This window comes from Miniopterus natalensis, chromosome 18 (assembly GCF_054644295.1).
Source record: "Miniopterus natalensis isolate mMinNat1 chromosome 18, mMinNat1.hap1, whole genome shotgun sequence".
In the NCBI taxonomy this organism is placed as follows: Eukaryota; Metazoa; Chordata; class Mammalia; order Chiroptera; family Miniopteridae; genus Miniopterus; species Miniopterus natalensis.
The window spans coordinates 2291911-2304776 of NC_142098.1; the positions used below are offsets into that span (position 1 = coordinate 2291911).

Sequence of the window (12866 nt, forward strand, 5' to 3'; positions counted from 1 at the left end):
TTTATTGATTTCAGAGAGAAGGGAGAGGGAGAGAGAGAAACATCAATGATGAGAGTCACTGATTGGCTGCCTCCAGCGGGCCCCTGCTAGGGATCCAGCCAGCAACCTGTGCCTGTGCCCTGACGGGGACCACGACCTCCTGGGTCCTAGGCTGAGGCTCAGCGGCTGAGCCACGCCGGCAGGGCCTGATCCCTTGATTTTTTACCTTCAATGAAATGACATGCCTTGTTTAACATAAAAGAGCTTATTTAGTATATAATTTCCATACAACTCAGAAACAAGTTATAAAAGCTCCTTGTAAGATTTCCCCCACAGGATGTTAAATACACAGAAAGTCAGTTGCCACAGCACGTCAGCCCCTCTCCTCCCGAGCGTCTCCCCGCGACAGACCAGCCCTCTCCAAGGTGAAAGGCTGTTATAGAGGAAGTATCTGTGACAACAGGAACCAAGACACACGGCCTGAGGACATTTCATCTTCCTGTGGATCCCAAGCTTTAAGAAATGGAATACTGTATCAATTCAAGTGGGTTTTGGCCACAGATGCGAGTTCGAGTCGCTCTTAGACCAGGTGCACGTGGAATGAGGTCCCTGTCACCGGCACGCTGTCACCAAGTTACAGAAAGCCATCTTCAAGTGGACAGCAAGCAGCCCGGGAGCCTGTTTGCTCCTGGCTGCTGTATCTGTGAGACCGGAATCCTTCCCTCTCATGGGACCTCTTACAGCCCCTGGGATCCGTATCAGCGCTTGGCGTCGGGTAAGGGCTCAGCAGTGACCCTGACCCTAAACACGCCCCTCGCCTCCGTGTGCAACTCTCCTGTGCAGGGCCCGACGCAGCTCTCCCAGCATAACTCAGACCACTAATACGGTTTGGGGACGTTTTAATACCTCCTGCTCTAAATGTTTTAAAAGTCGACCAAGTACTTAAATAAATCTATGAAGCAAATGAAGCTCAGAAATTTTCTTGAATTTTGTTTTCCCATTATTTTATGATTTTCTCAACCACGTCCAATTTAAAAGCAATTTTTATAGACTCACAACCTTTATCAAATCAAATCAAAGCACTCATGCTAATTTTTGCAGAAGCAACCATTTCTTTTACCCCATTTCCCTTGGTTCAGGGGAACTGTGAACTTATAATAAGCACAGAATGGGCCCAGAGAAGGAAGGTGTGGGCACGGGACTTGAGGGCGCTTAGCTGAGGGAGGAGCACCCTGGGGTGCTGGGTAGGCAGCCTGGGGGCAGAGACTGAGCAGGGAGCTGGGGAGTCAGTTGGGCAGAGAGGAGAGAACTCCCTGCATGTAGAGGTGCTTCGGGATGCTCGCTGAGCCAAACCAAGTGTCATTCTCCCCTAAGGACAGCCACCATCTGAAGTCGTTACCACACAATGCAGCCACCAAGATGTGTGTGGTGGGTCTCAGGCCACAGTCACCTGCTGTGGGTGGGTGGTAGCCAGCAGTGGGGCCCTGCTCCTTTCCCAGGTGCTGCCTGAGAGGCTCATACACAAAACTGACGAGCACACAAGTCTTTACATGACAGCATGGGATTTGGTCACTAGGAAGAACTTTCTACTCTACACGGACACAGGTCTCTGGTGACAGGTCCCGGGAGGTGTGGGTGTGTGTGGACTCTGGTGACAGGTCCCCGGGAAGCGTGTTTGGGGGGACTCTGTCTTGCAGCATTTTTGTCAGTTAATATTTTTTTCTTCAGGATTGAACACCACCTGTGTCAGCAAGAATGGCACCAGCGCCTCCACGTGTTGAGGACACACCTAAAACTCAAGTACCTGCTCTGAGACTCCAAATCTGAGCTTGGGCCAATGCACTAAGGCACACTGGAAATAAACTGACGTGTATCTGAGAAGGCAAGAGAGTTTAACAAATGGACCCGCAGCCTACCCGGCTTGCCCACGTGCGCTCTGCCGCCTGAGGCAGGCGCTGGCTGAAGGGCTGCTGCGCACTCAGCTGTCATTGCTCACCGTGTTCATCACACAGCATCCCAGCCGCACTGTCTCCACCCTCTGACGGGACACAGGAAAGATATAATTCAGGAGTGTCAGTCACATAATCTAATACACTCGGCTACTATCTTAAACAAGGTTTGATACGAGCTGAGCACCCTGGAGTCCAACACAGCTCCTAACATTTTGTGTGTGTTTTGTTTTGTTTTAAATGCTAACCCAAGGACGTTTATTCCATGCTTTTCAGAGAGTGGGAGAGAGAGACATCGACGTGAGAGACAATGACAGGATGCCTCCCACACTCGCCCCGACCGGGGCTGGGGGTCAAGCCTGTTACCCAGGTATGTGCCCGTGGCTGGAACTGAACCCGCGACCCTTCAGTCTGTGGGCTGACGCTCTAACCACTGAGCCAAATCAGCCAGGGCGTAACATTTCTGTAGCTGCTGCGTAAGGAGCAGCCTGGCATATAAAGTCCTGAGACTGGGACACACACGTACCCGAGGCCTCAGTGATTTACTGCACTGCAGCCACAGGGCACATGGGGTCGTTTCCGATCGGCAAGAACAGCGAGAATGCTGACTTCAGTAGCCATCTTGATTTAATTAAATGAACAATATGCTTTTATCAGCAACTTTTATACATCCCCATTACTGGAAATTATAAAAGCAAGACCTTCTGAGTAGGTGCACGGACCCCTTCTCTGTTCACGGTGAGCAGGACTCAGAGGCACTTGGTTCCCTTAAGGAAGAAATGCTCCCGCTCCCAGACTCAGGGAGACGAGACCAAGTCAAACTTGGTAGGAAAATGCTCTTTCCCAAAAATACTGTATTAGTTAGGATACAATATTTGAAAAATATTCAGACTTTACAAGATTCTAGGCTGTAAAAAATACAAAGGCTAAAAACAAAATGCTTACAAAATTTTGCAAACCCAGTAAATTTAAACTAGTAAGAAATAAAGAAAAGTCATCTTTCTTGCAGGATGGGTTAAGTAGTGCCAGCAGGTTTTAAGGTGAATAACACTGGACAGTACCAGCACACACAGCCACACACACACTTCTTCTGCTCCTTATAGACTCAACACGACACCTGAAACTCCTGCGTGTCCAGCACTGACACAGGCACACACATGCGCCCACACATGCACATGCACGCATACACACAGACATGACACATGTTACACCTTACATTTCAGACAGAGCACAACAAAGTTTTAGTTACAAAGACCTAACATGATTTTTCTGAAATATTAAATGCATGGTAATTTGAAAACATTATAAAATTTTGAGGTGAAACAGGACAATAAAGAGCTTTTAAAAAGCCACCGATTGGCCTTCACTAGTGAGATAACTAAATAAGTTAACTATGTGTCCCCTCGATGCATTTCAACCACCACTGCCTGAGGTCAACTAAAAGTTCCGTGTTTCAAACCCCGGACCGGCTGTGGATTTCCCACAGGACACGTGGCTGCTCAGGCCGCAGATGGACATGTAAGTTTCCCTGCCATGGGATCCTACATCCCTCCTAGGAAGTTGGCTAGAGAACATTCAGGGGAAAGACAGGGACAAGATGAACAATAATTAAGCTGCTATAAGATATTCCAAAGATGGGGACAGTTGTGTAAACACCTGCGGAACTTACTCAGATCACAGCGTTAAGGTTTGAGCGACCTAATTACATGCGAAGCCTTATCGAGCTTCGTGCACGGAGACCGAGCAGGAGCTTGTCACTTGCTCCTGGACAGCTTGTAGACGTGGAATGTCTTGTTCTGAAACACCCGGGTGAAGAGTGCCCTGTAGGGAGGTAGGTCCCGCTTTATCTCCTCACAGAAGCGAGGGTGCCCCGCAGGCTTCAAATCTGGGTAGTTCTCTCCTGGGCCATCCATCATCTAAAGCCAAAACAGAGCCAAGTATGATTTGGTGTAAAAAAATCATGTTTGAGAGAAACACAAGTAGGGACAGGTATTGGGTTCCTTTAGTGAACTCAAGTGACATGATTTCAATGCTGGTGGCTGCTTGGTCACGTGGTGCCCCCCGAGGTGAGAGCCATGGCCAAGGACATGCAGTCACAGGGACCACCCTTCACGGCAGAGCTGGACCTGAGCTCATCTTGTTCTGAGGGGCCACCACGCTGTTCTTAAAACACAATCAGGAGGAGTCCCCATGACCCGAGAACACCCCCAGCTCATTAGGTGGCCTCAAGAAACATGTTACACACAAAGCAAAACTCAGATGCACCTCTGGGGTCTGTGCCTCCCAGAATTCACGGTAGTTAGTTATTCTGCTTGGGTAAACCTGAGTCTCAAGTTCTTTTTCCCCAGCTTAACTGAGGCAGAGTTGACAAAGTTGTACACGTTTAAGGCGCATGCTCTGAAAATCTGGCACACACGTGCGTATGCGCACACGCACGGTCTGATGGTCTGACACACCCACTGACACACATATGTGCTGACACACATACACACACATGTGGTGAATCGATGACCACAGTCCAGTCGGTTCATACACTGGGTTGGTGTGGGGGACAAACTCGTAGTGACAAGGTGAGTAGGTTCTGGGGTCCAATGACAGCAGGGTGACTACGGTTCATGACAATGTTTGTCATGCACTTGAACTTTGTACAGTGAAGTCTTCTCGGATTGAGGCTTTTTTTCCTGCCCCAAGTGTACGCTGGGCTCAGAAAGCACCTCTGTGTCCAGTGGTCAGGGGACCTGCTGGGCTCAGAAAGCACCTCTGTGTCCAGTGGTCAGGGGACCCGCTGGGCTCAGAAAGCACCTCTGTGTCCAGTTGTCAGGGGACCCGCTGGGCTCAGAAAGCACCTCTGTGTCCAGTGGTCAGGGGACCCATGGGCGAGCAGGGAGACGAGGCACCGCTGCCCAGTCACTCCTGACGAGCCAACTGATGCTCCAGAGCAGTGTTTTCAAAAGGCGAGGTTTTTTTATTATTTTAGCAGCAAAACTTTAAACATGGACTTTGTGCAGAGCCTCCTGACCAACGAGCCAAAGATAGGTGCTCTGTTGGCTGTGAACTTGGGGCCCTAGCACTCTGCCCCCCACCCCTGCACATGGAGTGCCACGAAGATGGTTGCTGACTCACTCAGGACGCCAGCTGGAGTCCACCCCTAGGGGACCACATGCTTACGTGTCCATTGGCCACGTCCAGCAGATCCCGTAGCCGACAGCCCCGCTGGTGCCTGCGTTCATAGCAGATGCTGTCCTCCAGGATAACATAGTCAGCACCCAGGGCCCGCAGCAGGGTGTGTACCTCCTCCGGAGGCCTCTTTGCGTAGATCTGATAAACCTTCAGAGTGCGATGAAAATGGGGTAGGGCAAAGCACCCCTCGACTGCCACGTACAGTCTAGGGACAGGTGATGTTGTCACCTCCCACGGGGTGGGGTCTCAGCCCTAAACAACCCTGTCACTCCTCCCCGATGCCTCCCCCAGCCCATGAGCAAGTGAAGCCCACGGCTGGCCCCCAGAAGCCACAGAAGGTGGGCCTCACCGCCTTGGTCCGTGCCCGCAGGCTGCTGTCCTCGTAGTGGGGGTGGTTGGTGAGGGTTCTTCCCGTGCACAGCTTAACTCCGGCTAGCAGCTGCATGCTGCCAGCGAACACAGCCGTCCCCGGGGTGTTGGAGCTGAAAGATTTCAGAGTCTTGGTTAGCCCCATGACTGGGTTTCCCACAGACAACAGTGAGGACAATGCCGGGCGAAGCTCAGGGCCACCCTGCTCGGGTAGCAAGTGCCTGAGGACAGAAAAGACACAGGAGAGGCTGCTTGAGATTCTGATTTGTACCCAAACTATTTTACAAAATGTTTTGCATCCGTTTTTGGTTGGGGAGCTCTAGCTGACTGTTCTGACAGGTCTGCTCTCAGAGTGAACCGGCTCAGGACCCGAGTCTCCTGGGCTGAACCCACATCCTCCCAGCTCTTGGTCCACAGGCCAGATTCCAAAAGAACTGAAAATGCTGCCACTGTTCTGCATGAACGTAGCTACAGGGCTGCCACAGCGGAACTGCAGCCAGCCAAGGCAGGTCCAAGTGTTTTGTTTAAAACAAGCAAGAGAGGTCACAGAAATTATTAAAAATTACTTTTCAGGAAAAAAGTCGTGAAAAGAACATGGAAAGAAGATTCTGAAACAGCTCAGATTACTTATCACAGGGACGGCACAACATGGCTCATACGGAAACAAGGGTCCTGTATCCTGGACTCTGGTCCTGGTTATGAAACTGTGTGGACCCTGAGAAGCAATGGGCCCTCTGACACTGTCGCGAGTGCACTTTCCAGACACCACGAGCTGTGTGCTGCTCCGCCTCCCCAGGGGTGCGAGGAGATGTCCCTGGGTATGGCAAAGCCTTTTTCCTTCCCCACCCTGGAAAAAAGAATCTTAGCAGCTGATTCAATTCCCTTCCCTCTCTGGAAGCTGGAGTGACCCGGTGGGTGAGTAGTCTCCCTGTGAAGAGCGCACCCCCTTTTCAGGCATTCTCCTCAACACAGACCTTCCTGGGCGAGGTGGAGGGACGGCGGGTCTACCCGAGGTCATAGCGCCCGCACACGGCAGAGGATGCTCTGTTCACCCCGTCATGCTGGGACTGCAGCATGAGGGCCACCCTGCGGAGCCCCAGGATGGCTTCCAGCAGAATGCCCTCCACTTCAAGTGGTAACACCTGCAAATCATTTACTTTTGAAAAATTCAAGATTTTCTTTCCAGCAATGGCACTCTCATCCACTTAAATTCCACTAGGCCTTCTGAAGTGAGGGAGAAAGCGGGAGGAGTACTATGAGCCCGCAGGGAGTGACCCCATGTGTGTCAGAGCAGCTGTCAGTGAGCCTGCAGCCCGGGGCGGCAGCCCCACTCCCACAGGGAACACAAGTCTGTGTTTGCTCTGCCCCCAAACCAGCAACTTTCAGGGAGTCCGACACTGCCATGTGGTCGGGGGAACGGGAGGGTGCAAGTGAGAGCTCGAGAGCAGAGTCCTTGGTGAAGGTCTGCGGAAACCGTTCATTGGATGAGCGCCTGCTGAACCTGCCCTGTGGTGCTCGCCTGCAGGCACAAGACGGCAAACAGCAAATGCAGACAGTAAACACACTGTTTTCCAAGCCCCTCTGCTTCCTCTCAGCTACTCCGCCGGCACAGACCATGCGCCTGCAGCCAACGGTACAATAACATCACGGACTACAGCCCAAGTGCTCTTGGTGGCGCCTCTGAATAGACGTAAAACGTGGGGAGAAATGGGTGTGGGGCAGGTCTGGCACAGGAGAGACCAGCGCGGCCGTTGGAACAGCCTGGCCTGTGCAGCCTCCCCCCACGGGGCGCGGACGTCTCTGCATGCTGGCTGGTCGGCCAGGGCTGGTGACAGCCATCCAGCTGCAGGACGCCCAGCACCACTGCTCCAGGTTTATCACAGACACACAGAGTTGTTTGCAGGGCACAGTTTATAGCTGAGGCAGACAGGTGACTGACCTCGCTGTCTCTCTATGGTATTACTGAGGGCCTACTATGTGCCTGACAGGCCAACATGCCACACCAGCCCGTCATCCCAAAACCATTCAGCTCCCACTGCAGGAAGACACTTCACACACACCAGCAACTGGCCTGTCACACACTCTCCGAGCTTCCTGCGGGCCCTCGGGAGGCTGAAGGCCGAGGGCACAGCACGTCCAGCCCGCATGTTCTGGGGGCATGGCACCCCCACACCCACAGGGTGCTGTTCCAGTGCCCACACCAGGCACAGTGAGGTGATGTGTCACATGACTGCTTAGAGGTCTTGAGGAAAAAAATGGAAAAAAGCTCATTCAATCCTGACACGCATCAATGTTTGGCCTCAGCAGGAAGAGCCAGGGAGTTCAGAAATGCCACCTGTTAAACACCCAGAGTGACGGCCCTTGGACTGCTGACTGGCTTTCACCAAGGTCCTTGGTTTTGTTCAAAACAGCAAAATACAAGTCCTCAGTGCCTATAGAGTGAATCAGAACAATTCTTCTGTGAACACACTGACTCCAAGCCCAGGAGAGTCATGTCTGACCACTTTGTCCAGCTTGGTTTTCTACCCCAGCCCCAGGGCGAGTCTGAAAGATCTCACTGCTATTTTAGATGCAAAGTTAAAACAAACATGCAAAGTGGAACAAAATAACTACCCGCCCTATTTTCTAAACCTCAGAGACTGAGAGTCACTGCATTTTATGTTTTCTGTGGGAAAGCTCACACGCACAGGCGAAAGGACTCTACCCGTCATGTAAAACCACAGCTGGACAGACACTGGGCAGGATCCTCCCCCATAGCCCCAGTACAGCCTGTGGTCTAGAGCAGCTCATGTGCTCCTCACCAACAACTCTTCCACTAGAGAAAGCAAAGCACTCTGACCGGTGTATGAACCAAGGTGGCCAAGACAGAAGGGCTGTTTGTTCCCATGGCTCTCTGTCAAGCCTCAAAGCAGGCTACCCAATCTGCAAATAATTTATTCTGTGAGGAATGTCACTAAATAATGACAGGGACTCACAGGCCAAATGGATTTACATTATATTACTTAAGTGTCACTCCAGGAAGATCAGATGGCACCGTGAACAAACATGCCCATTTATTATGAAGCCCTGAGCTCCAACCAGGTAATTACTGCTGAGCTGATGGGTACACTGAGCATTATAATGTGTGAACATTTGCTTTACCCACACTTCAAAGATTTATAGAACTACAAAAGGATTCATTAAATATAAAGCAGATTTATAGGCATTTAAGGCCTGAACTTAATCTACCTCACTTTCTTGGTCTTGATATACTGAGAAAATATTGTGTGCAGCTTTCGTCAATGGGAAGAGACTATTTTTAGTGAAAATCTCTCAAAGCCAGCAGTTAAAGTGTCTCACCTTAAAATACTCTAACCTACAGGTCTACCTGAATTGCAGTGTCAAAGAAGGACTCAGGAACCAAAACTGAAATACTCTGAGGACACAGAGGAAGGAGGCAGGAACCACCAAGTGCAGAGACGCCTGGCCTGGCTGAGTGAGGTAAGTGCTCTTTCCTGAAATCAGACCTAGGACAGCACCACCTGGCTCTGCTAAAGGAGGCGTCAAAACACCCAGGTTTTTAACCTTTGCACGCAGGAGACACGATCAGCAAAGGGGGAAATAGGAACACATACAGCCGAAAGTGCTGGAACATGGGCAAGGGCAGAGCTGCATCCCACACTCAGGTCTGATGGCTGCTCCCTCCCCATGGGGGTGCCCCCTTTTCACAGGCTGTGGTTGCAGATAGCAGGTCTTGAATGAAAAGAATTATTTCCAAATGCAGAGTTTTAAAGTAAAACCTGAGAATGGATGCATCTTCACAATTAGATTCAGCACAAAGCAGAATACAAACCGGGAGGGTGTCCTCGACCCTGGGGGCACTTTCAGTGTGAAGGGGAAAAAGCCTCTTACTTAATCCAGTGCATCAGCTCCACTGTGTCTGGGTCATAGAATTCCCTCAACTCCGAGAGCTCATCCATCACTCCTGGCCAGAACTGAAATTAAAAACAAAACAAACAAAACAAAATCCACCCCTCACCCACAGTGGTCACTCTGGCGAGAGTGAAAGAGCTGGGGCTGCCTGCACGCGTGGGCTGGACAGAGGCAGCTAGGCCGTTAGAGCAGTGCCACCACTGCCTCACCCCTCCTGGCAGGCAAGGCAGCCGACATCTGAGCAGTTTCCAAAACCAATCTGAGCCCAAGCTAATTATGACTAGAGGTGTTGTCGGCTTTTAAAAGTGAGCTTTTAGCCCAGCCGGGCGTGGCTCAGCGGTTGAGCATCGACCTAGGATCCAGGAGATCGAGGTTCGATTCCCGGTCAAGGCACATGCCCCGGCTGTGGGCTTAATTCCCAATGACTCATCATTGATGTTTCTTTCTGTCTCTCTCCCCCTCTCCTTTCCTCTCTCTGAAATAAAGATATATTTAAAAAAATAAAAGTGAGCTTTTATTTTACTCGATAACAATGCCATTGTATGTTGTTAAAAATCTAGTAAAACATTAATTTGGAGATGAGAGGAGTAGCAACCACAGAAAGTTCACAGCAGACTAGAAAAATGTAACTAACACCACGCACCCACTCTTAACCCGGGCCTGCCCTGGGAAGACAGCCGCCGAGGGCTGCGGGGGCGCAGGAACGGCAGCCTGCGCTCCGGACCCCGCCGCACGTCAGGAGCACGGGTCTCAGCCTGCCCCGTCCCCATCCAGCCCCCTTGCTGCGTGGTGTAGGGATAAAGTGATTATGTTTTCTTGTCCTAGAAATCTGGGCAAATGTGTGACGTATACTATCGTAATTACAGGTGTGCTGGTGAGAACACGTGGGACAGAACTCTGCAGACAATGTGGTTGGTGTGTGTAGCCCCTGGTGCCTCTGATGGACCCGCCTTCCTGCAGGTTGTGTGGATACAGTGTGAGAACCACCCTTGGAGGCCTCCACCTTCTAATGCAACATGGCCGTCCAATCCAACAATTAATTAAATGTTAATGGTTTTATCAAATGATAGTTGGCTAAAGAAACTTCATTGTCTACATCTGTCCTAAGTGGACACCAGGGTTCATTTCCTGTGTGGGACAGGCCAGTGACAGTGTGTCTAAGTTTCACTGATGTGGGAAGTTTGATAATTTTATCTAATTTAAGAACCATTGGCTGGATCCTAGGTGGCACCTGACTGGCTGCGGCTGTGCAGCCTTGTCCCTTTCCTACTCTGTCAACTCATCTTTGGCCAGTTCTACGGCTCGTTCGCGCCTCATCTCCTGGGGGTGTCGGCACCACAGGCTCCAGGCTCAGAAGAGATGGCACAAAACCCTGATCGAAATGATGCCTCTGTGCTACTTGAACTGCCCATAACCCTGTAACTGGTAATCAGTAGACACCAACTCTTAATGACGTTTGCTGCTCTAATTCTTTTGCTATAAAACATTTTTAAAGCTGTGAGTTCAATGAGTATTATATATTTGAAAGTTGCTGTAATTATCTCTGAAAATGTTAAACTCTAGAAACATAGTCTTGTGGTAAAGCCTCACCCAATGTGAAAATAAGTGTTGAATTTACTAAATGTTGCTTTTCAATGATCAGCAATAGTTTTTATGGAATTTCAGCAACCGAAATAAATTAATCAACATGAGGGTAAGAATATTACTAAACTCTTGACTCTGGAGTGGACACTAGTAAATGCTTTTCCCTTTAAACAGGATTATCTTAAAGAGACATACATCAAAATTAGTATCATGAACAAGCTTTGAAATCCTCATTACGACTGTACGTAAAACCCAAATCAGGCCTTGAAATATGAGTTCATATTATCTACAGATAAATCTGTTAAACAGCTGGAAAACAAGCTTGTTTTGGGGTAACTGCTAATGCACGTAACATCTTTCTTTTCTGTGCAATTTTACATTGTACAAGCTTTGAGAAGCTGAAATAGTTACTCTATTTTTTTTTAAATGACTTTACTTGTTGATTTTTGTGTTTATGGATTTTTAGAGAGGGGAAAGGGGCGGGGTGCAGAGAAGGAGGGAGGGATGGGGAGAGAGAGATCTGTAGTTCCACCAATCTATGCATTCATTGGTTGATTCTTGTACGTGCCCGGACCGGGGATTGAACCCATAGCCTTGGCATATGGGGACGATGCTCTAACCCACTGAGCTAGCCAGCCAGGGCTCTCTAATCTGTTTTCCACAGTGGTTTCCCCTCAGCCCAGCACTGGGAGGCCAGGCTGGAGGTCTCTGAGTCTCACTGTGGGAACAGCCACAGGGTTTCCTGGAGACGACCTTTTCAGTTGCAGGTTCTCGGTGAGGGAGGGACTCTGCCCCACCCCAGGGGACATTCTGCAATGTCTAGAGAAATTTCTGATTGTCCCAAGTGAAGAGAGCATCTGGTGGGTAGAAGGCAGGAGGCTGCCATGCCCAGGCCGCCCTGTACAGAGAACTATCTGGCCAATGTGTCCACACAGGGTATAGACTCATGGGGCACCAGCCCCACCTGGAGGGCTGGGGAACACCATTCCCAGAGCCTCTGACTCAGCAGATCGGGGCACCTCGACTCCTGGCCGCCTAACAAGTCCCTGGTGATGTTGATGCCACCTGTCTAGGGACCACACTGTGACAGCCAGAGGCCAGAGCATGGTTTATTTCTTCCACTGTGTCCTTCCTCAGCCTTATCAAGAGCAAGGGACTTAAGGCCGTGGCCGGGTAGCTCAGTAGGTTAGAGTGTGGTCCCCATACACCAAGGTTGCAGGTTCAGTATCTGGTCAGGGCACATATAAGAATCAACTGGTGATGCATAAATCAGAGGAACAACACATCGATGACCCTCTTTCTCTCTCTCCCTTCCTCTCTCTCAAATAAAAATGCACATACAAAAAAACAGGGGACTTAAGTATCCAAACACCTTTAAAAAAAATTAGTAAAATTTGAAATAAGTGGCTGCGACATGAGAAACCTCAGCTGGCACATAGCCACAGTGGGGAGGTGGGATGGGCTGAACACGGCTTCCTGCGCAGAGGACCAAAGGCCAAGGCACCTTGTTCACTAATAAGCCTGCACCTAATTCTTAGCAGCTGTGTTTCACACCCTTGTAAGAGTCCCATTTGCTTATGTGAGAGTAACGAACCTTCCAGAGGCAGAGTGGTGGGAATGACCTAGCTCTATGGCTTCTAGTACCTGGGAGTCAGCACAGACTGCCTGTCGCAGTAAATGTTTGATGGACAGGATATGACAGAACATAGTGTATTGAAGTATTTATGATAGAATCGTCCAACATGGTAATTATTTAACAGGGTTTTTTTTTTGCCTAAACACTTTGCTTCAAATGAAATCTTACATGAAAACACCAGCAAATGAACCTAAATTGAGCTGCTGCAGCCAATCCTCTCTCTGGTGAGCCCCTCCCGCAAGTCACCTCTCAGACAC

At 50.0% G+C, this 12866-nt stretch overlaps 1 protein-coding gene across 6 annotated transcripts in view; it reads right to left on the reverse strand.

The window, feature by feature from the left end:
- Positions 1–2762: 2762 nt before the first annotated feature.
- The window catches only part of DPY19L3 (dpy-19 like C-mannosyltransferase 3), a 28402-nt gene continuing 18298 nt past the window's right edge, over positions 2763–12866 (reverse strand). For 3 of the 6 annotated variants that reach the window (XM_087827206.1, XM_087827205.1, XM_087827204.1), the window contains exons 15-18: positions 9369–9451; positions 5458–5698; positions 5097–5255; positions 2763–3844 (exon numbers count right to left, since the gene is read on the reverse strand). In XM_087827206.1, coding sequence (XP_087683332.1) covers positions 3683–3844; positions 5097–5255; positions 5458–5698; positions 9369–9451 — 645 coding nt within the window. In that variant the 3' untranslated portion in view covers positions 2763–3682. Of the gene's footprint in view, positions 3845–5096; positions 5314–5457; positions 5699–9368; positions 9452–12866 lie in introns of those variants that run through there. The other 3 variants (XM_087827208.1, XM_087827207.1, XM_087827209.1) reach the window with 2 other exon arrangements.